General features: G+C 45.6%; 1 protein-coding gene across 4 annotated transcripts in view; it reads left to right on the plus strand.

The window, feature by feature from the left end:
- LOC115171341 (RNA binding protein fox-1 homolog 2) overlaps positions 1–24,610 on the plus strand; it is a 45,738-nt gene that overhangs the window by 17,915 nt on the left and 3,213 nt on the right. The window contains exons 3-12 of one of the 4 annotated variants that reach the window (XM_029728063.1): positions 6,979–7,176; positions 7,318–7,491; positions 7,906–7,959; positions 8,475–8,567; positions 19,343–19,430; positions 19,561–19,617; positions 19,750–19,894; positions 20,797–20,842; positions 22,917–22,959; positions 24,069–24,152. In XM_029728063.1, coding sequence (XP_029583923.1) covers positions 6,979–7,176; positions 7,318–7,491; positions 7,906–7,959; positions 8,475–8,567; positions 19,343–19,430; positions 19,561–19,617; positions 19,750–19,894; positions 20,797–20,842; positions 22,917–22,943 — 882 coding nt within the window. In that variant the 3' untranslated portion in view covers positions 22,944–22,959; positions 24,069–24,152. Of the gene's footprint in view, positions 1–6,978; positions 7,177–7,317; positions 7,492–7,905; positions 7,960–8,474; positions 8,568–19,342; positions 19,431–19,560; positions 19,618–19,749; positions 19,895–20,796; positions 20,843–22,916; positions 22,960–24,068; positions 24,164–24,453; positions 24,593–24,610 lie in introns of those variants that run through there. The other 3 variants (XM_029728062.1, XM_029728061.1, XM_029728060.1) reach the window with 3 other exon arrangements.

A 24,610-nucleotide genomic window follows, 5' to 3' on the forward strand; every position in this document is an offset into this window, starting at 1 on the left:
TAGAGTTATGGTCAGATTTGCCAAATGGAGGGGGAGGGAGAGCTTTGTTATGCGTCTCTGTGTGTGGGAGTAAAGGTGATATAGAATTTTTTTTCGCCTCTAGTTGCACAGGTTAAATGCTGGTACAAATTGTGGAAGACGGATTTCAGTGTTCCTGCATTAAAATCACCGGCCGCTAGGAGCGCTGCCTCTGGATGAGTATTATTTGCTTATGGCTTTATACAGTTTGTTGAGTGCAGTCTTAGTGCCAGCATCGGTTTGTGGTGGTAAATAGACAGCAAAAAAAAAAAATCTAGATGAAAAGTGTCTTGGTAAATAGTGTGGTCTGCAGCTTATCATGAGGTGATCTACCTCTCCAGCTGGACCAGCCTGCTCCTTTTAATAGTCAAATAAATTCAATCTACCTAATTAGTAGAGCTATGTATTGTTTGTTGGTATGTAGGGATGCACGCATTGGCCTTCAAATTAATATTGCCATATCGATATATATAATCCATCATGGACAAGAAAATATTGATTAGGGATATCAGTGCATCCCTATATGCATGGCCTTATGATGATCTGTGTTTGTGGGGGAGGGGCATTGTTTGAATGTATGTGTGTGAGAGAGAGTGTGATGGAAATAGCCCTTTGTTTGAAAGCGTGTGTGTGTTTGTGTGCCTGCCAGGGTGCACAATAAATATGGCTGTGCATCTGTGTGTTTATCAGTGTGTTCAGTCTGTGTAGTTAATCCTTAGATCATCCTCTCATCCTCCTCACTTACACCCTAATCCTGTCATCCCTCGCTCTTTCCCCATCCCTTTATCCTTTTATCTCTATCCCGTTATCTCTCGCTCGCATCCGCTGCCTCTCTCAGCCTCTCTCAGCCTCTCGTTTACCCCTTTCCCACCACCTCCCATCACCTCTTTTGGTCCCTCTCTCCATCTCTCTCTCCCTCCCTCTCTCCATCTCTCTCTCCCCTCTGTAGTAGCCAGCCTCAGCAGATGTCTGCATACTGGCATAGACGTTTTGCAGGCAGGGCAGAAAAGAGGAGAGAAAACAAGAAGTGCAGGGGAACTGCTCTCCCATCGAACCCCAACAATCCTGTAGTGTAGGAAATGAAAAAGCGCAATGCAGAGTAATAAATGTACATGTTGTGAAGGTGTAGAATTGGGCCGTAGCAGTTTGAAGCTGTTTCCTCTCTGGGTAATGAACATGGGGAGGTGAGGGGGAGCTGCCTGCCTGCCAGCCTAACATGGGGTTGACAAGCTGCCATCCAATAAATAAATGATTAAAAAAACCTGCAATGCAGTGGGTAGCGTTACAGTGTGAAACGGAGCGTCTTCTACTCAGGGCTGCCAAACAGCAGCTCCTTCCTTCCTAACCTGTCAGTACCTAGCCAGAGAGGAGAGGGGAGGGGATGGAGAGACTGATGGAGAGACTGATGGAGAGGAGGGACCCAGCCAGGCTCACAGAGAGGGAAAGTTTGAAGGGGGATGGAACATGCAGAAGCCATGACCGAGCAGAGCAGGAGAGGTAGTGTGAGTGAGAAGTGACACACGTCAGAGGAAGAAGAGAAGAGACTCGAGCTGTCAGAGGAGAGAACTGACAAGGGGCAAACAGAGAAGAGAGGTAGAGAGGGGGTAGTGAGAGGGGGAGAGTGACAAGGACACAAAGCTTGTGTGGTGCTAAGGGAAGGGGGAACACTGGCGGAGAGCGAGGGAGAATTTGAATCTGTGAGAGACGTGGACAGAAGGTGCTTCCCGGCGGATGGTAACAGACCACATTCAGAGCGGAATAGAGAGAGAGGAGAGACTCTTCCTTCCCGTGCAGACAATGATGGGGCTGTACTATCCTGCGGTGTTGCCGGTGAGTTCATGTCATAGCCAGTCTTCTGTACGCTCCTATCCAGTATAGCAGGTTTAGACCTGGAACATCTAAACAACAAAATACTTTGCTCTTTTCTACACGTTTTGGAAAAATCTGCAGTTGATTGAACTGATGTTTACCTAGCTAGTTTTGATACGTTGCATAAGGCAAGGCCTCAGATTACTACATGAGTTATACTGTTGTTTCTCTCTTACCACAAGTACATGCACATAGCCTAGACATTGAGGAACGCTCAGTGTTTTGTGACTAGTATTGTGTAACGACTTATGTAACGTAACTTGTTTTTTATCATTTAAATATGTATATGTGTTACTGGCAGGCAGAGCGGTTAACTGTGTACATGTTCTAATGAGCCTGCTGCCCCAACATGATCTGTGGTCCTGTCTGTGCTTCAGGGCCCTCAAGGAGGTCCAGGCTTCTGCAAATATCGCATAATATAGCAGGCACTCTAAATTAGCCGTGTTGAGCTGTGTGTATGTCGCACGTTGCGGCCTTGCTGACTGTACAGGACATCATGATAGTCCAGGGGGTGCGGTGGGGGGCTGTTGGAATGAGAAGGGGGTGCTACAGCAATTCTTTGTTGTCTTCCCAGCTGTCTTTGCTGTTAACCCACCCCTTTCTGAGTGAAAGCGAAACAGTTGTGACTCTTCCCCCTCAACCCTTCTCTGTTGGTACGACCCAGCCTCCCCTTTCCTCCCGCCACAATACTGGATGGGATGCTGTGAGGTTCTGTGCTCTGGGTGCTGATTGGACAGTTAGCAGCAGGAATCTCCCCAAGTGCTTTTAACTCCAGCACATGCATTTCTAGGGCTGTGTGACTTGGAGCTCGACCCTCCCCTCTCTCCCATTTCTCTGCTGTTTCTCTTCCCTCAGGCATCAGCAGCTGTTACCTAAACATGTTTTTCTCCTCAAAGGGCACGGGCAGCCAAATGGGGGATGGGGGGGGGGGGGTTCAAGTGTGAATGGATTTTAAAGGTGTCACCAATCATCCACTGTCCCATGCGATCAGAGAGAAGTGAGGTTAAGAAAATGCCTTCTTTTAGTTGGCAGATTTAAAGTGTGAGTGCGTTAGGGTTATAAATGCTGTTTGCTACCCCATCAATTTAACTTACAGCTTTGCTATTAAGCAACCAAGCAAAGTGCAAACACAGCAACCAACCATATTAATGCCAGGTTCTGAGAAATGGTGTGATGGTGGTGTATTTTTTCTGCCTCTCCTCCATTACTGCAGCCACCCTGCTTGGTTTAGAGAGGGAAGGCAAGGATTGAAAGTATTTTGCGGAGCCCCACCCAAGTGTTCGCCCCCAGGGGTAAGAGACTACTTACCTGCTGCTTCACATTTGCACCAACCAAACGGCTGCAGAACTGGCAGGCAGTATTACAGCACTAATGCACTCTGAGACATCTGTCTCCACTACAGGCTTACTGCTGCTCCTCACTGCCCATCTAAACCTGCAGTACTGACAATCCAGCTGGCTCAAGGGACGTGCAGAAAAGCATTGAGCTTTGAATAGACAGCACAGCAAGTATGTTAATTTGCACACATGCACTATTGTGACTGACAGAAACAATGGCCAGTTCTGCTGCAGTGCAGTGTTGAGTCTCAGAGGCTCCTTAAGCCCCTTCCCCCACTATCGGCTGACGGAGCTGGTTCAGTTCAATGGACACATGGCGCAGCAACGTTTATTCTCTTGTCTTCTTCTCTGGGCTGAAAGAGAAGAAATCCTCACTACTGTTGGTGGCTGACTCAATCAAATATTGTGGGGCAACTTTAACAGCGATTGGGCATGGATGTTAATCCTCCCAAATACACTGATTCGTACCCCTACAGCAGGTCTTAGGGTGCTGGGTTGTTTCCCTCTGCAATTAGCTGCATAGAGCAGCGTTCCATAGAGAGACTGAAGGATTAGGAGGGTCATGTCAGTGAACTTGGAAAAGGTTAAGTGTCAGGGAGGAGGGTAGCTCCTCCACCATACCAGACATCTTTCAGAGTTTTGGGACCGTGTATAGCCACCGTGGTGTTGGTGCCCTAGTAGACGTGGCTCACGTTGGGCCGTCTGTAGGAGTATTTAATGGGGAGGCTGCAGAGGGAAGTCTTTTTAAAGGTGTCCTGTGAGACGGGACCAGCCAGGCTTTCAGAATCAGTGTGGTACGGCTGAACATCCAACTGGCCTTGCATGGTCCCTTCCTTCCACATCCTCTGATCTCTGATGCGTTTATGTAATATTGACTGAGTCAGTGAATACAGTATCCTGTACTACCACCAGACCTTTAGAAACTCACTAACTCTTTTGTTAAGAGTCCTCTGTTAGCCTTAAATGAATTGCCATGTGCTATTTTGCTTGTGGTGCCTGTAGGGTTTAAGCCAATTAGCTGTTAATGTACCGCGGAGGGATAGGCTGTATATTATGTGTCGTGATTTTCATTGGTTGACAACCCTGAAGGAGTGACAGGGTTTCAGTACATAGGCGCCCTTACATGGAGATGGGAGGCGGCTATAGCGCTATGCTTGACTGGCTCTTGGGATCCGTGGGTCACGTTTCATAGCGGCGGTGGCTTTGACTGACTTGGGGGAGGCGGGGCGGCGGTAGAAACCTCCGTCTGGATTTCATCAAGCGAGGAGGGAGAAAGAAGGAGAGGAAAAGCATATCTATTTCTCCAGCTGCAGAAAAGGGAAGAGGAGCGTACTACTGCATTGGAGAGAGAGGGGGGAGAGGCGGCATAGTTAATGCAAAGCAATGCGTCACAGTAGGCTGTAGATTAGATTAATAGTGGTCATTCAGTTATTCATTGATGATACACGGATTGGGATTAGAGTAACTAGCTGGTTAAAGAGATTACTGTAGTCTAATAACGCTCTTCACTGACTGTCTACTGTACCTTGCAATTGAATTCAAATTATTTCATTACGCTGCAGTCACTGCACACATTTTAACACATGCACTCTCGCAACGTTCGCTGAATAATTTGATCCACATTGCAAGCCCTCTCTCTCCCCCCGGTCCTCTTGGTGTATGGAAAAACCTATGGTGTCTCAGGTAACACTTCTGTACTACCGCTGTCGAGTGTGTAGAGAAAGAGGGATGCAGAGTTTAGCCTATCGTAATTAAGATGGTGCATTTAATATTGTGTTATACGTTCATGCAGAGCAGTAAAACTGAAGTTATTTTGAAAGGGTACCTTGTGGTCAAATGAGATTTGTTATGCTTAGACTATTTTATATGAATTCCTGCATTGCCTTTGAACATCGCCTAGTGGCTTACTAGTGAGTTATGATATATATGATATTGTATACAAATATACAGGTGAAATATTATACAATTTGACTGTACAACCCCCTCTGTCTCTTGAAATTTGTAAATAATTTGATCATTCAGTTTCCGTTTTTAAAACAAGTTTTTCCACTTGATTTCATTCTTTGCTTTTTTCAACACAGAATTACTCCCTTTTTATAATAGCCTCTCTTCTCTCTCTCTCTTCTCTCTCTTTTCTCCCTCTCTCTCTTCTCTATCTCTTCTCTCGCTCTCTCTCGCTCTCTGCTCTGTGTGTGAGATACTGCCATTTAGGGCAGTGTTAATGTTACCTCTCAGTGAGTGTGGCAGGAATGTCCCGTTGACCAATGGGTTGAGTGCTACCAGCCCTCAGCCAGTACCTTCTCTCTACTATTTAGCTTTGTCCATCCATCAGTGGATACCAGTGAGTAGCCTAAATATCCATTCCACTACTCACATGATCGAGATACTGTACTGTTAGAAACACCCACTACACTTCCACCCCTCCCCCATCCTCTGAGCCTCCAACACAGATTTGGATTTGGTCACTGTGACTCAGATGATGGGAAGCACCCTTTACTTCCTGGTTCCAGACTGCTACATGTTTATGGATGACATGTCTTTACAGGAGGAAGGAGTCTTTGATTCCCTACATTTAACCTATTTGGAATCCTCCTTCATTTAATCATCCTCCTTTAGTCATCCTCCCCGGACTTATGTGCTATTGTTATTATTACGTTAATGACATTGCAATGAATGCAGTATGCAGTCAGCCTCATAAGCGATTCATATGGACCAGAATACATAAGGAGAGGCTGGCGGAATATAGCAGTAGAACAGTTTTTCCATCCTGTTCTGAATTAAACCTACTTTTGTTGCACTCGTTATCTTGGAGGCACAGAACCGAGAGCTCAGTCCTCCTTATCAAGTAGAGGGGATTTAACAGTAGCCGGGACGGTTCTTTCCACTGTCGTTTCAAGATGAGAAGTCTGCAGTCTCTGGGATTAGTGAATCCTCATTTGCTTTACTGCCCCGCAACTTAGTTTCCCTGGTAATTAAAAAGGCTGTCTGGAGCCTGGGTGTCGCCGAGGCCTGGCTGGCTGGCTGGCCGGCTGACTGACTGGCCCGCTTTAATGGTATTGGATGCTGTCATCACGCCTGGAAGGCCACGAAGCAGTTTCATGGCCCAAAACAAAATGGCGCCCCCCCATTCCTCCCTCCCCCTACAGGCTTTGCTCTTTCTGAGCACAGTTGGGGTGTTTTTGAAGTTATTACAGGGTGTCCTTGAGTGTGTGACTGCAGAGTGCTATATCACAGTGTCACCATACCACAACACATAACTGACACCTTTTTTAAAATGGTGACCGGCTGGCGCTACAATCCATTACTGAGCTTATCATGAAGACAGCATAGTAACAGTGCTGTGGCAATGGCCTGGAGCCGTCTCCCAACTCAACTGGTTATGAGATGAATTCATATCAAGTGTACCTAAATAGGATAACAGTATCTGTTCACAGGGTATTACAGGTACTGATTGTTGTAAATATTCTCTGGATATGCGTGTACATGGATAGTGAGCAGGCTTGTGTAGCAATGTGTGTGTGTGTGTGTATCATATTTAGTGATTTGTCAATAATAGATGTGGTTGCAGTGAATATTTCATGGTAGGCTGACTGAAACGCTCTGCTGTCAGAGATATGGAGCGAGAGACCGAGTAGGAGGGAGGGTGAAATTGAAGCGGTGTTTTTAACCCTCGTTCTAGTCTCTCTCCCTGCCCCCCATCTGCACGGTACAGTAATGCCTACCAGTATTAACCCTGTCTTCTCCTCTCTGTCAGGGTTCTCAAGATTCAACGGGGGGCCAGGAGGGGCTGGTGCCCCCGCCCTTCTCAGCGTTCCCTCCACCACCCCCTCCGCAGAACGGCCTGGGGACAGAGTTTGGCGGTGCTTTGTTTGGTGCTGGTGGGCAGGGGCCTTCGGATTCAGGGGCTGGAACAAATGGCTCAGCCACCACTTCCAACATCTTACCCACCCCGGTCAGTGTTATGGTTGGTTTTGTTGTTAGATTCACTCTGCATTTGTCCTGACAATGTTCAAGATTACTCGGTTCATTCCATTTATCAGCCTCTCCCTTTCCCTCTCTTTCTCTCTCCCTCCTCTCTCTCTCTCTCCCCCAGCAGACAGAAGTGTCCCCAGGTCAGGTAGATGGAGTGGGGCAGTGTGTGGCAGTAGAATTAGCAGGAGGACTATCCGGGGCTGACTCCGCAGAGGCCAAAGGAACCCCAAAACGACTTCACGTCTCCAACATCCCCTTCCGCTTCCGAGACCCTGACCTCAGGCAGATGTTTGGGGTAAGAATCTGGGAACTTCCTTGCTGCACTTTGAGATGAGGAGTAAATCACTTTAACCCTCCTGTTGTTTAATTGATGGTTGGTGTCAGAGTGGGTGTTGAGAAGAACAAAGGGCCAGACAGTCACAAAGGGAGGAACACTCATGTCCTTTGATTTGCTCTATCATGAGAGCCACAGAGAGGTAGTCAGTAGTTAGTGAACGAGTGAGGAAAGGAAGGCATGTAGTAACAAAGGGATAGAAAAATAGACAACAGAAGGTAGTTGCAATTTGATTGAATTTATTTTGGTACAATACTGCCTCCTAGTGTGCTGCAGGTGTAGTTTACCCCTGATTGTCAATTAATTACACAGAGTACATAATGCAAGTTGAGTTTTTGTTTGTATCCTAATTTCTTGTGTTTTGTTTATTTTCAGCAATTTGGGAAGATTATTGATGTTGAGATCATTTTCAATGAGAGGGGCTCAAAGGTGAGTGAGATGGTGAACATGTCCTCAGTCCCACCACTGTGGACGTTATGATGAAGTGTTCACTGTGTCTCAATGATACATGTTTCACACACACTGTGTCCTACTGACCTGCACTGATAGTATAAACAACAGGGTAGTATTATGGTAAAAAAACGTCTGAAACTAGATTGAAAGTAAGTCAAAATTATAATGGACCTATATATTTTCTATTAACTGCAAATAGATTTTGAAAAGCAAATCGGTCCCATGAAAATCTGTGCGGCCCTCTGTTGAATTTCGACATTCCGTTTGCCCGACCCTTCCCTAATCAGTAACCACCGTATCAGTTCTAGAACAAACAGTATAAACCAGTGATTACAACTGTGTACCTGTTCAGTAAATGTGTAATGAAATGAGTAAAACTAGCTAAATCAAAGGGTTTTGATTTTCTATAGAACAACTGGTATGTTTCTTCCACCCCTCTCCTTACGCTGTCTTTGTGGTGCTCCTCTTTCCCCTCTGTCTGTCCACCCCAGGGCTTTGGCTTTGTCACGTTTGAGACCAGCGCCGATGCGGAGAAAGCCCGGGAAAGGCTTCACGGCACGCTAGTGGAAGGTCGCAAGATAGAGGTAATTTAACCCATCTCCTCCTCCTCCCATCGTTCCTCTGCCTGTACACTGATTCCGCTAGCTGCCATCCTTTTCCACTGACATGCTCTGATGTGGTCTCTGCTGGTACCACCCCAGATGGGTTGCTGCCTTTTTTCGGGGTGTTTGTCTTGTTTCCTGGTTCATTTGGGGTGGGGGGAGAGTTGAAACCTCAAGGCATGCTGGGAAGTTTTCGCTCTCTAGATCGTTTAGGTCTCGGTTCTGTCTTGCACCATTTCTTATTATAGCTTCCACTGCTTTGATTTCAAAATACAATCTAAATCATCTTTCTCTGTTGCTGGAACCGCAGGACATTAGGAGAACGTGATGAGATGATGATGCATGGCCGATTGTAGCCAGGTTGATCATATCTTAGTTCCTAGTCTAGAATGTTCCTTCCCCCCCGTGCTGCAAAGTGGTAGTGACAAGCTTATGTCTCCTGGCCTCCAGCATGCAGCACAGTGCTCTCCTCTCCATCTGTAAAATAACTACGCCATATACTTGATATTAAACTCCCTCCTTTCACCATCATTTCTTTAAATGAAGCTTTGGCTCGTATGTGACTGTTTTAGGGTTGGGGAGAAGCTGAGAAGATGCATGTTTTTCTTTGAAATATTGTCCGTTTGCGTGCCAGTGATATCCTACCCATCTCTGGAGCAGATCTATTTTAAGCCAGGTTCTTAGCCAATCATGATTCTGCATGGGCTCCTGCCTCCTTGCTGTGGTTAACTGTGGTAGTTGTGTCCTGCATGATGGTGATGGCTGGACCCGCTTGGGTTTCATCTGTCAGCTCTCTAATGTCTGGTTCTGAATGACACCTGCATCCAATGGTCTGTAGGCCCTAAATTTCACCTTCAGTCAATCAGCAAGTTGAATGGATACTGATGGAGCCCAATGAAAACCCACATCAGTTAAACCTCTATAAATCAACAACCTATTTGTTTGGCCCTGGTGGTTCTGTAACCTCTGTCTCTGTAGTGTTTGGAGTATCTTCTTGTTTCATGCATGATCGTTATCACTTTAATTGTAAGGAAGTTTCTATCTCTCTTCGCCTTTTATCATTGCTGCATGTGTGACAGTAGTTGTACTCTGAAGCTGTGGCCAGTCCTTTGTAATCTGCATGGGGTCAACAGGAGTATCTGTCATCAGGTTTGTCTGTGTTTGACTAGTGCATGGGATAGAACAGCCGTACAGACTAAGGGCAAATAAAGGTTGTTCTGTGTTTATACGCTCATTCAACACCGAAGGAAAAGCCCAGCATTCCTTTGAGGCAATGCTATGTGACGATTCTTCTTTCTCCTAGAAGTTGTTTGCAACCCTAGTTTAGTCATTGGTCATATAATTTCATTTTTTTTTTCATTTTTACTGGCCGTTATTCTAACAAATGTGAAGATGCTAATTAAAAACTGGCTAAGCTTAGAGGCAATGTTCAGACATGGGGAATGTTTAGATGTTTTAATGGCCCCGTACTAGGCTAGGCTTAGATTACACATTGTTCTGCTTAAAATACTACCATGGTATGTCATTCAGTTTCCTAACACATTGTTTTGCTTAGGAAACTCTGAAAGATATACCATGGTAGTATTTTACCAGATTGTTTTTGAAATCACGAGTGTGAATATTCTGTTTGCTATCCTTTTGCATGGGATTTATTGGAAGTGTGTGTGCATGATAATACTATGGTGTTGTAACATGGCTGTCACTGCAGCACTGGTGCAGAGAGTCTGGGATTTCTTGCATGTCTTTTATATCAGCTATTTTGTTAAGACTTGATGATGTTGGTCATAGTGATGTGGACTTTTGGTTGTTTAGCATGACATCTTCTCAAAGTTGAAAATGCCTTACTACTTTTATGAAGGTCTGTTTATCCATAAAACAAGAAAAGGCAATAATTGTTGATTGGATTCAATCATTTATTTCATGTTGTTGACTAAAGTCTGTCCGTGCATGGGAGTCTGTAGCGATTGTTCTCCTAGCTAGTCAGTTTGGAATCCTAAGTGTGCATGGCTGTTGGTTCTACACAGAGTGTAGTATTGATCTCTGCACTGGCTTATTCTATTACATCGAAGTGTACTTCTTTTTGTCTGGAATAAAACTCTGCGCTTTGAAGAAGTCAGTTTCCCGTGCGCGTCCAATGTACCCATGTAAGTGGTCCGATTCACTTGTCTTCCTGCTGTTTGTGTCTCCACTCCGCACTACTGTGTGTGTCTGTCTGCACACACACCATGCATCTCCTCCATCAGTCTCTCTGTGTCCTCCTCATATCAAAGGGTATTCCACAAAAAGCACTCAAACTAAAGACATTGACATCACACCCCATAGACCAGGGCTCTCCAACCCTGTTCCTGGAGAGCTACCCTCCTGTAGGTTTTCACACCAACCCCAGTTCCTGGAGAGCTACCCTCCTGTAGGTTTTCACTCCAACCCTGTTCCTGGAGAGCTACCCTCCTGTAGGTTTTCACTCCAACCCTGTTCCTGGAGAGCTACCCTCCTGTAGGTTTTCACTCCAACCCTGTTCCTGGAGAGCTACCCTCCTGTAGGTTTTCACTCCAACCCTGTTCCTGGAGAGCTACCCTCCTGTAGCTTTTCACTCCAACCCCAGTTGCGACGTACCTGATTCAGCTTTTCAACCAGCTAATTATTAGAATTGAGCGTGCTAGATAACCTACAGGACGGTAGTTCTCCAGGAACAGGGTTGGAGTGAAAACCTACAGGAGGGTAGCTCTCCAGGAACTGGGGTTGGAGAGCCCTCCCATAGACGCTTAATCAATTTCCTGGCAGTGACAATTATATGCCATCAAAGCAACTCATCACACTGACGTTTTGAAAGTGACATTTAAGACATTTGACTGTGGGATACCCCAACATTTGACGGATAAAGCCCTTTAAGTCTTGTCACCGTGCTGTCACACCACATTTCCCACCCTGAACTACTGTAGTTGTAACAGCGTATTGAACGTGTAGGTGTGTCTCTCTTACCGTGAAGCATGCCGCTCTTGTTGATGTGTTGGTGTGATGGGAAGGGATTGCTCCGTGGCGCAGAGTTTTAGACAGACATTAGATGCAGTAGAATAGGAAGGTGCAGTATATCACCCCAGTAGTGGTGGTAATGAGAACGAGCGACGTCTCGTCTCCTGGTGCTCTTGAGTCTGCATGCATCTCATCAGACACAGGGACGCAGACAGGAGAGCTCCTCACTCAGAGAGCAACCATGTCACCACTGCATGAGCCTGAGTCTCTGACTAAAGAGAGAGCTGGGTGTGATAAGGACTACCTTACTGGGACTGTTCATCTGATCCTGCATGGCTGATCCGTTCTCATTCAGTGATGGATGTACGCTACACTACTGCAGGTGGCAAACTGCTCACAGCCTCCATTTGAAACAGTTCTATCAGTCTTTTAAAGAAAAGGGCCATGTTCTTCAAGAAAACCAATCACACTTGCTGTTTAATCCTGACATTCCACCTCGGTGTCGACCTAATTGAAAAGGCATTGATTTGGATCCTTTTTCAACACGAGCTCTTTTACTTGAGCTTTAGATGTGAATTGGCTCAAATCAAAAGAAGGCTGTGATCACTCTGCTCCCCAGAACTGTATTACTGCTCTAAATGTGCTGTTTGTGATAAACTGGGCTTAGCTTTGGATTTAGTCATGGTTGTTGCTTGTTTCAGATACTTTGCATGATTGACAGAGAGAAAGAGGTGAACTTGTGAATGGATTGGTGTGGTTGTGTGTGTTTATGTGAGAGGAGGGCAAACAAGGAGTATGAACTGTTCCCTTTCCACTCCTCTCTCTTTCTCCCAGACCACAGGCTGCTCCATCTCTCTCTCTCTCTCCTTCACTCTCTCTCTCTCTCTCTCTCCTTCACTCTCCCATTCTCTCTAAGCCAGTCAAGTTTGTCTTCCTTTGTTTCTCCACTGTTATGTCTGTCCCTGTGTGACACTCCCCAGTCCTCACCCTCTTGTCTTGTATATGTGCACCTGTGTGTGTAATATCTCTCATTGCATTTCCTTTCACATGTTATATTTTCATCTTTAGTCCCTTACCCCATCCTTCTCTCTTTTTATCTCTCTTTTTTTTCTAAAGTTATTTTGTTGTGATTCATGGCGGAACTAAATGTTCCAAAGTCATTTCTTTATATAATTACCCCCCTCTACAGATCAAAATATGAATCCTGCCAACGTCGCTTTTACTAAGAATCATTTTACGCTACAATTCACTTAAGTATTTTAACTGCCACTCTTGACTGTGGGAGACATATGTTCAGATGGCATTAAGCCAATCTCTTAATACAAAAGTGGTCGACCTGGTTTTTGTGTCCCTTACTCCTCTCTTATGACCACTATAATTTGCATACATTGAAAGAAGCACCCCTCCAGTCCGTCTGTCTCTCTAGAAATGGAAAGACGCTCATTCATTGAGCAGAAACTCATTTTGGATGATTTTTTTTCTCAAAAACTGTATCACTGCTTTCAAATATTATCCCCATTTTATTTCACATTGGGGGGATTTTAATTTTAATTTATTGGGTTGTTTGTTGGTTTATTTATTTGTTATTATATTTTTTCTGTTTCCCTGATGACTTCTGTGTGTTGTCAGTCTCCACGGTAACCACTCGCGTGTCCTCACGCTGTTTCTTCGGCAACGGTAAGTTGTGTATAAATGACATAATCGCTGATCTGACCCCCACCCCTCCCTTGACAAAGGCAGTAGATGCGAAATCACACATTGTTTTGAATATTCCTAAAGGAACCGTTGATTTGGTAGTTCGAATCTGTCAGTTAGCTTAGTGGCAGTAGATGCTGGGAGCAAGATGTACAGTAGTTGCATGCTTTAGTTATGTCCACAGCATCTTTGTATTGTATATTACTAATCAATTTGAAGTATGGTAGCCTAGCATTGTTCTGATCTCCCAGCTATCCAGAGTATAAGTCCCTTTTATGATGGGGCCTGTATTGATAGGGAAGGTAGCAGTGACGAGGCACACACACACACACACACACACACACACACACACACACACACACACACACACACACATAGACAGACAGACACACAGCCCATTGACAGCCTGGTCCAACTAGTAATAATAATGGATCCACCCCCCCTCCCCTCCTCTCATTAACACCTCCCCGGAATGTCCAAGTTTAATCATCCTCCTCTTTGCAATGACATGGCTTACCAGAACCCATTTGATTAATACTTCATTGTATGTATATTTTTCCTAATTAATTGTTATCCCCAGTAATGACAATAACCCATGGCTCTCTGGGAGGCTCCTGTTCAATTGTGTTATCATTCCTTCAGCTGCTTCAGTCAATGTTAGTTAAGGGGGAAATAAATCTGTCATTATTCTTTTGAGGATAACTTTTGTTTGTCTCCAGTATTGGATGGGTTTCAGATTCATGGGAGGGCCTGTGTAAAGGTGCAATATGCAGAAATCGCTTTGCCATTTCCTGGTTGCTGAAATTCTAATAGTTAGCCTAATTTCTGTTTATGTTACAAACAAGTGACCTATAGTGTAGAGAGTCATTGTACCATTTAAACCGCTGTGTAATATATTTTCAATAACGGAAAAATATTGTATTTTCAGCTGTTTGAAGTAGAGGTCGACCGATTTATGATTTTTCAGCGCCGATACCGATTATTGGTGGCCCAAAAAAAGCCGATACCGATTAATCGGCCGATTTTTATATATATATATTTTTGTAATAATGACAATTACAACAATACTGAATGAACACTTTTTTTTATTTTAACTCCAATCCGGAAACTATAATTTCGAAAACAAAATGTTTATTCTTTAGGTGAAATGTGGAATCGTTCCGTATTTTATCGAACGGGTGGCAACCCTAAGTCTAAATATTGCACAACCTTCAATGTTATGTCATAATTATGTAAAATTCTGGCAAATTAATTACGGTCTTCACACAGTTCGCAACGAGCCAGGCGGCCCAAACTGTTGCATATACCCTGACTCTGCTTGCACTGAACGCAAGAGAAGTAACACAATTTCCCTAGTTAATATTGCCTGCTAACATGAATTTATTTTAACTAAATATACTTCTGTGTATTGATTTTAAGAAAGGCATTGATGTTTATGGTTAGGTACATTTGTGAAACGATTGTGCTTTTTTCGTGAATACGCTTTTGTTAAACCATCACCCGTTTGGTGAAGTTGAAGTAGGCTGTGATTCGATGATAAATTAACAGGCACCACATTGATTATATGCAACGCAGGACAAGCTAGTTAACCTAGTAATATCATCAACCATGTGTAGTTAACTAGTGATTATGTGAAGCTTGATTGTTTTTTATAAGAAAGTTTAATGCTGGTTAGCAACTTACCTTGGCTCCTTGCAGCCACAAGGTCCTTTTGACGCTGCACTCGCATAACAGGTGGTCAGCCTGCCACGCCGTTTCCCCGTGGATTGCATTGTAATCGGACATAATTGGCATCCAAAAAGGCCGATTACCGATTGTTATGAAAACTTGAAATCGTCCCCAATTAATCGGCATGGCCGATTTTAATCGGTCGACCTCTAATTTGAAGCTGGTGTAGAAAAATTAAAGACTCAAACTAAGCTTAAGAACGGGAAGCATAGAAATGGTGCACATGGAACAGATCTACCGTTTCTTAGACCTGCTTTCATTGAGAATGACAGATCCATAACTCACATTTCTATGTGAATTTGGCCGGGTCGCCCAAAAAGTTACATATTGCAGTTTTAAATCCTAACGCACAACATGTGGATTGCAGTTTTAAATCCTAATGCACAACATTCAAGCACACAGAAAGTAGTACAGAGATTACAGTTACCATTTTCAAACACGACCCATCAGTTATGCTGATTGGAAAGTACAATAATTAATCAATCGAGTTGCACTTGCACATAGAATGGTAATTCTCACTCGCGTGGTGGAGGACATGCTTAGAACACAGCATTGCTTCCTACAACATGGTGTGTTTTTCCATAGAGATCCTATTCAATTACTGGAGGGGCTATTTCATAGGCCCTCAAAGTTCCAGAATGGGGTTAAAATGGCACCCATATTGGTCAGGGAGAAATCCAAACCAGGCTAATTGGAATTAATGGCTAAGGCATAATCCAGATTTTACTTATGCAGGAAAATTAAAGTAATGCATGTGATATATCAGAAATAATGTAATCGAATTATTGTCAACCTCAAATATTGTGATATAATTATAAATACAGTTTAAAGGTTTATACAAATTTTCCGTATAAATAGCCTCTAAAATATATGTATGTAAACCATACATGTTAAAAATGTTTGTTTTCATGGGAAGTTGAGTGCCATTATATGATATAATAGCAGTACTTGTTGTATTTCCAACTTTTCTAAGTCCTATCATCAACTGATTTCAGCCAGTGTATGGCTGTGGATTGACTGCATTGTTCAAATGGAATGTTGGCATATTGGCAGTTAATTAAAAAAATTCGACCTTGATTACTAGAAGTTTGGATAACTGGCTGCTAGACTAACTTTCCATTCTAAAAAAATGTTAGCTGACATGGGCTAATTTGACTGACAAGATGAAAACAGTTGATGCACAACAACATTTTGAAATTGCACCTTGTGTATTCTGCTTCGCAATAGTAAGTTCGCCCCCCCCCCCCCAAAAAAAATATATCCGAGGGGCTTCAAAAAAGGGGGCTGTTTCCCAGCCCAAAAAAGCCACCAGTTTCCCAGCCCTGTTTTACATTATCTTATCACAGCACTGGCAAACCATAGTTGACCAACTCCCTGACCAAAATGGCTGACCTTTATCCAATCATAAAAATATTAATGTCAATTCTAGTATTCTAATTCCTAATTCTATGTGTGTTTTGTGTTCTAAATGTGAAAGTATACTGCACTAAAGTGTATATGCTTATGTATTTCACATTTTGAAACTTCAGGGAGAATCACTCATGGAAGCCGATAGATTAACACAGGGGCATAAGCATTTGTGGGGTGGACACAGGCCCACCCACTGGGGAGCCAGGCCCTGCCAGACCCACCCAATCAGATTGGATTGGTCCTGTTGGCCAAACCAAATTTCTGCAGGCCCACACACCAATTTCTGTCTACGCCCCTGCATTAACAAAAGGTACAAGATTTATGTCCATTCAGCAGTCATCATAAGTATATCTGTTACAGGAGTAGGTGAAATTGTAATTGTTTAGAAAAGATAGCTCATCCATCTGTCCATATTTTCTCTTCACAATGATAAGCAGCGTTAATAGTGTTGCTCTTAAAGTTTGAGGATTTTTGAAGTTCAAATTGCGAGCAGCAGCAGGGAATCTTATGGAATGCACTTTAAGAAAATACTCAATCAATAAAGTTTATAACAGCAATAACTCACCTCTGCAGTGAGTGTAGTAATGGGGTTAACAACCAGGAGTTAAAAGCACACAGAGATTCATTCTGTTCTGTGAATTCCTTTGTGGAGTAGCCTGAAAAGATAAGGGGTTTAAGCAACTGTATATAAACACATTGGGTTTAACTGGGTGATCCTTTGGTCTGTCTTTTGCTGTCCTTTTAACTTCTCTTTGGTTTGGTTTTCCTTTATTGAATGGTGTGTGTATTAGTTTGTGTACTGGTCTTAGTTTGTGACACACAGTAATAATGCCTGGCAGTGTCTCATGTATTATTTGATTTCTCTCTTTTTTTGGGGTATGAGGATTGCTCTTCTCCTCTCTCTTCCCTCCATCCTTTGGTGCTCTGTCTCTCTATCCCTTCACATATAACTTAGTGAGATTTTTTGGGAGAATGGTCACAGAATCTAATTGCTTTTTTTGAATGACGCACCTTGGTATTTGTTATTTTTGTTTTTGAGAAAATAATTGTTGATTTTTGTTGTTGCTTATGTAGACGATGTCTCTCTCTCCCTTACACCATCTTTGTGTTTCCCTGTTTCTGTATGTGGACTGGCTCTGTATCTATCTATCTCTCTCTCTTTCACCTGCATCCCTCTCCTGAACTCCTTACCTGTCCCATCTGTCTCTGAATGTGTTTGATATGGGAGTGCTGCGATTGTTTTGATTGGTCTCTATGCTGCATCCGACGCTTGCTGATTGGCTGAATTATATTTTTTTGGTTCTTTATTCTCACTCTTGGTCATGTGATGCGCCCATATTTGGCTGTGTATAATTTCTGTCTTTCTAAAATTATAAATTTTGTCCAACAAATGTTTTTTGCACCCCTCTTTCTCTCCCCCCCCCCTTTTTATGTATTGATGTTGATTTCTTTTTAGGTTAACCCCAACAAGTTTGGTTTAATTTGGGGGTGGTTTGGGTTATTTTGGCCCAGTTCTATTGGTACTGCTGTGGGCTTATGTCCTAAATTGAGGGGTGGAATGGGATGGATGGGGTTGAATGTTTATTATAAACCCATGCAGATGTGTTTCTCACTGGTCTCTGTTTGATTTGCATGTCTACCTCTCTGTGAGATTGATCAAATTGCATTACCTCCCCTGGCATTGACACACCACTAACTATACATAAGGAAATGGATCATTGCCCAGTTATCACACCCAAAATAGAGGTTTATAAATGACCCAGATATGAATGCTGTGATATAAAAAGATTATCAGCATTAATCTGATTCATTAGGCTGATTTATTCGTTTTATTTTAGTGTCTTCACTCACAGGGACAATTATGTCAGCTAATTGAATCACTCAAGGCTGACCATCTCATTTGCAATGAAGGAAAATGAGGTAATTCTCATTTCCATTTGAATGAGGGCTGCAGTGATAGAGTATGACTAGTGGGGTGTTGAAGGTGGCTGAATCCATAATGGCTTTCTAAGTGGAACTTCGTCACATAGAACTCTCAAAGCTCTCCAATTGGCCAATAGGTCATTAGTAGCTGACAACAAAGTTTGACATGGCGCGACGGCACACTCAAACTGTGAAATTGCACGACAACAGTCATTCTCATAAACCCCATCAAAGGAGATGGAAAAAGATTAAGGGAGCCTAGTATGGCTCTTTGAAGTTCAGTGAGGGGATTAGCCTAGCTAGCAGCCATCTTGATTCAACAGCCAGGCGCAGCACTAGACAGAAATACCCGTCTTTGTTCACACACCTGCATACTGCAAACACATGATTATTCTCCTGCCACGTATCCCAGCTCTTCTCCTTATCTCTCCATCTTCCTTTCTTCTCTTACCTATAAATCTCTCTCTTCCTCTCACCGCTGGGCTCAACCACTGGCCCTCCGTGTAGCTAGTTGTCCCCACAATGAATCATCGATTACACTCCTCTTGGGCAGAACACTTTAATTGCATGACTAAGATTCCCCCTAACAATCCTCCACCCACTCATGTACACACGCGCACACAAACACCGTAAGGGAGAGCAGAGACTACTTCATCATAACCGATGTTGTCAGCTGTCGTATAACTGGCTAGGGAGGAGGCAGCCTGGCAGGGAGGAGGTAACGATGTGATGCATCAAACCCACCACCATATTGATGTGAATGATCCAGCGATGGTGAATGGGAGCAGACTGTAACTGTGGCCTCCCTGTATGTGTACACACAATCACCATTTTCTTGGCAAATGATCTGATGGTCTTAGACAGCAGGAGTGTTATTACCATTGTATTATTCACACATTCATAGTTAGATATGGTTTATTTTATGAATTGCTATCACGTGTAAATGTCTAATATTGGTCCACTTGTGTGTTTCCTCAATTGAATAGAACGGGCCAAACGTTGTGCTCACTGTCCCTCCTCCCGCTCCCCAGGTTAACAATGCCACGGCCAGGGTGATGACCAATAAGAAGATGGTCAGCCCCTACCCCAACGGAGAGGCCCTTAGCACCCTACCATATGGTAACCAGATGCAAACCACTCCATTAGCCTCATTATGATCCCTAACTAACTGTTAGTCAGCTGCCCATCTCCCTGTGGAACCCCTATCTATATGAATCCCTCCTGTTTCTGCCTCCTCTCTGCTTCTCAGCAGGATGGAAGCTAAGCCCAATGGTGCAGGCCATGTACGGACCAGAGCTCTATGCAGGTAAACCTCGTCTTCCTCTTAGATTGCATGCCCTTCATTTCACCCAAATCTGTCTTCATTTAAGCATCCCTAATTCATAGTGCCCCCAGGCATTGGACGTTCATACCCTCTCTCTCTTTTCCTCTCGCTCAGTTCCAGGGTTCCCCTACCCGTCTGCGGCAGCGGCAGCCTCCACGGCAGCTGCGTTCCGTGGTGCCCACCTTAGGGGCCGGGGAAGGCCAGTGTACAGCGCGGTGCGAGCGGCGGTGCCGCAGCCTGCCCTCCCTGCCTACCCTGGGTAAGGGATTGAACTACAGAATCCATCCTCTGAACGGACACACTTAACATGACATTTATATACGTTCCTTCAGTAAATTCAGTAGTTTACTATAAATACCAATACGTGTAATGTTATTAGTTTGGTAGTATAGACACAAACTCCCTCTGAGCAGAACAATCATTTGATCCTCTGCGTCACACTGCACACAAAGACCAGACACCTTTTCTTCCTATTTTTCTGTGTTCCAGTAATTCCACTAGATTGACTCACAGAGAAACTGTACTGTGTTGCATGTTGCTGGGCTGTGCCAATTGGTTAATGGGGATGCAACTGCTGTGATATTCAGGATTTTATTTGAAACTAGTGCTGCAGGAAATGCCTCTTCCATATTTAATCCACTACTGCCTGACTTCAAACAAACTGGCTGACTTGTCCTCTGTCTGTCCAGGACATTATCCTCTTCAATGTAAATGGCCTCCATTCCCTCTCCCTGGGGGATGCTGATAGAGGATGGTACCCTATAATACAGTCATGTTTATAATACCACTTGGTTCAGCAGTAATGGAACAAATAAATGGTGGTCTATTTCCTCTGCATGATGCATGTGTGTGAAATAACTGTTCTATCTCTCTCCTTGTGCGTTCACGTTTCCCCTCAATCATCTCCCTGTTTACTTTCCTCCACACTGGCTTTCATTCCTGCCACTCTGGTCTTGGACCATCTCACTGTACATACCTACCCTTCCATCTCCACTGCTCCTGTTCCTCCCTCCTTTGTCCCTCCCAATCTCCTCTCTTCACCCTCCCTCCACCCCTCTCTTCACCTGCCATCTCCTCTGTCTGCCATCTCCTCTGTCTGCCATCTCCTCTGTCTGCCATCTCCTCTGTCTGCCATCTCCTCTGTTTGCCTGTCTGTCTTAGCGTGGTGTATCAGGATGGTGGGTTTTATGGAGCTGCAGACTTATACGTAAGTAGATTCCCACTCCTCACACTCCCTCACGACTCTCTCCTTTCTCTCTGTGTGTTTCTGCATGTGCATAATTAAATGCGCTGCACAGAGCTGCCCAAATGTGACTGAAAAAAGCGACTGTTTCATGCACACAGCTCCTATGTTGAATTATGCTAAGAGTTACGCTCTGTACTTTACCATTCCACCGCTGCCTGGGATCACACCTCTGGGTCTGAGTTTTCCCAGAAGACAGACTGTAACAGAGGGTGTTGTAGTCTGGTGTTGTAACACGGGGTTCCAACATGGGTAGCCGGGCCGCTCTGTGTGCGCTTGTGTCAGGGCGCGTGTCTGTCAGTGTGGGCGCGTGTCTGTCAGTGTGGGCGTGTGTCTGTCAGTGTGGGCGCGTGTCTGTCAGTGTGTGTGCGTGTGTCAGGGCGCGTGTCTGTCAGTGTGTGTGCGTGTGTCAGGGCGCGTGTCTGTCAGTGTGGGCGCGTGTCTGTCAGTGTGGGCGCGTGTCTGTCAGTGTGGGCGCGTGTCTGTCAGTGTGGGCGCGTGTCTGTCAGTGTGTGTGCGTGTGTCAGGGCGCGTGTCTGTCAGTGTGTGTGCGTGTGTCAGGGCGCGTGTCTGTCAGTGTGGGCGCGTGTCTGTCAGTGTGGGCGCGTGTCTGTCAGTGTGGGCGCGTGTCTGTCAGTGTGGGCGCGTGTCTGTCAGTGTGGGCGCGTGTCTGTCAGTGTGGGCGCGTGTCTGTCAGTGTGGGCGCGTGTCTGTCAGTGTGGGCGCGTGTCTGTCAGTGTGGGCGCGTGTCTGTCAGTGTGGGCGCGTGTCTGTCAGTGTGGGCGCGTGTCTGTCAGTGTGGGCGCGTGTCTGTCAGTGTGGGGCGCGTGTCTGTCAGTGTGGGCGCGTGTCTGTCAGTGTGGGCGCGTGTCTGTCAGTGTGGGCGCGTGTCTGTCAGTGTGGGCGCGTGTCTGTCAGTGTGGGCGCGTGTCTGTCAGTGTGGGCGCGTGTCTGTCAGGGCGGGCGCGTGTCTGTCAGGGCGGGCGCGTGTCTGTCAGGGCGGGCGCGTGTCTGTCAGGGCGGGCGCGTGTCTGTCAGGGCGGGCGCGTGTCTGTCAGGGCGGGCGCGTGTCCGTCAGGGCGGGAGCGTGTCCGTCAGGGCGGGAGCGTGTCCGTCAGGGCGGGCGCGTGTCCGTCAGGGCGGGCGCGTGTCTGTCAGTGTGCGTGCGTGTGTCAGGGCGCGTGTCTGTCAGTGTGCGTGTGTCAGGGGCGCGTGTCTGTCAGTGTGGGCGCGTGTCTGTCAGTGTGGGCGCGTGTCTGTCAGTGTGGGCGCGTGTCTGTCAGTGTGGGCGCGTGTCTGTCAGTGTGGGCGCGTGTCTGTCAGTGTGTGTGCGTGTGTCAGGGCGCGTGTCTGTCAGTGTGTGTGCGTGTGTCAGGGCGCGTGTCTGTCAGTGTGGGCGCGTGTCTGTCAGTGTGGGCGCGTGTCTGTCAGTGTGGGCGCGTGTCTGTCAGTGTGGGCGCGTGTCTGTCAGTGTGGGCGCGTGTCTGTCAGTGTGGGCGCGTGTCTGTCAGTGTGTGTGCGTGTGTCAGGGCGCGTGTCTGTCAGTGTGTGTGCGTGTGTCAGGGCGTGTGTCTGTCAGTGTGGGCGCGTGTCTGTCAGTGTGGGCGCGTGTCTGTCAGTGTGGGCGCGTGTCTGTCAGTGTGGGCGCGTGTCTGTCAGTGTGGGCGCGTGTCTGTCAGTGTGGGCGCGTGTCTGTCAGTGTGGGCGCGTGTCTGTCAGTGGGGGCGCGTGTCCGTCAGTGGGGGCGCGTGTCCGTCAGTGGGGGCGCGTGTCCGTCAGTGGGGGCGCGTGTCCGTCAGGGCGGGCGCGTGTCCGTCAGGGCGGGCGCGTGTCCGTCAGGGCGGGCGCGTGTCCGTCAGGGCGGGCGCGTGTCCGTCAGGGCGGGCGCGTGTCCGTCAGGGCGGGCGCGTGTCTGTCAGTGTGCGTGCGTGTGTCAGGGCGCGTGTCTGTCAGTGTGCGTGCGTGTGTCAGTGCGCGTGTCTGTCAGTGTGCGTGCGTGTGTCCAGGTTGACAATGGCTGTTTCTGTTCTCTCTATAGAATAGTGTTTCAGGACTCTGTCATTAGTAGCAGATTGTCTCAGGTAGGGTCATTACCAAACACACTGTGTTTTATTATCCCTTTGGTGATTAGGATCTTTTAATGTTGTTTTGTTTTGAAACGGTAACTTGCTTTTCATTTTCCTACTAACTCACTGACATCTGCACAGGTGGATTGTGGGGAAGGGGTTTGTTACTAAGCTACTAAACAGCGTGTGTGTTTTGCCAGTTTGTTCAAAGAGAACCTGGTCTCTGAAAGGTAGAATGCTGGCAGTGATAACATGAAAGGAGGCAGTTGTATTTGTCTTTAAGTCACTGGCAGAGAGCCTCTTATTTCATACGAACACCAATGTTCCCAGCACCGTTTCTTATGATTGGAAGTTACCACATCCATTATGCTGAGTAACATCCATAGTTGGTACAGAGATGAGCTGGAAGATATTCTATCTGTGTAGCAGCAGTGCCCTGTGGGGCTGAAATGAAGAGGAGAACACGGTTTCTTATTACTAAAGCCTGTCCCCAACCCCTTCCCAGTCTCGACTCTGTCTGGAGCTACAATTACTGAAGCATGCTGATTCACGTCTGCATGCACTACAGATATAGGCCTACCCTTTCTCTCTCCCCTTACCTCCTCTCACAGCCCCCCTCCCTCTGGCCTGTCACTAGTTGTACTGCAGGTTTCCAGGGGAATGCTGTGGGTTGTGTTCTGTATGATTAGGTCCAAATGCAGTGGTGTGTTCAAATAGATTTGCATTGAATTGAGGCATGCATGCAGTCTCAATACCAGGAGGTGACACTGAGTGTGTTTGAGTGTGGCATCTCTATTTTCCCCCTCTTTCTTTGTCTTATATGCATATGAGAGATCACAACGATAATATGGATGGTTCGTGTAAATGTTACTTATCTTTCTCTATAATTCTGAATCTTTGATATGCTGCATTATTGACGATTGTCAACAACCTCCAGTGTAATTATTATGATTTTTTTACATTTGTTAATATTTCAATCTTTAACCATAAATGTTCTAAACTTGGTTGTTGTACTGTGTGATTCTTTAACTCGCTCTGCACTTACACAACTCTGCCTCAGTAATGATCCTGTCTACCTCAGCTGTACTATGGTGACAACCTCCATTTGTCCCTCTGTCTCCCAGGGAGGCTATCCTGCCGCTGCCTATCGCTTTGCTCAGCCTACTGCTGTAACCGGGGCAACTGCTGCCGCCGCCGCAGCTGCTGCTTACAGTGACAGGTAAGAATAAGGAGGATCGTCTGAGGACTCACATCCAAAAGCAGCAGTCTCGAAATGCAATAATGTGGCCAGACTTTTACACAATAACATGCTAGACTATGACTCACAGAAGAAATTATTTAGTTGGGGTTTTTTGGTGGGTATTTATGATACACTTGATCTTACAAATCTTTTGTTATGTGATTTGTAATATCTCAGCCTATTTATGAGTCAGTGCAAGGTGTGTGTTATATTCTCACTGTAACTATGTGCAGCTGAAATCCATATGTGTTGGTATTCCTCTGGGACAGTTATGGGCGAGTGTACACTACAGATCCCTACCACGCTCTAGGTCCTGCTGCAGCTGCCTATGGAGTCGGTGCCATGGTAAGAGCCCCCCAGCCGCAACACTACAACAACAGGCTGGAAACTGAGTTATCTTCACTTTATGTAAATGTAGTTATTTAC

Source organism: Salmo trutta, chromosome 32 (assembly GCF_901001165.1).
Source record: "Salmo trutta chromosome 32, fSalTru1.1, whole genome shotgun sequence".
In the NCBI taxonomy this organism is placed as follows: Eukaryota; Metazoa; Chordata; class Actinopteri; order Salmoniformes; family Salmonidae; genus Salmo; species Salmo trutta.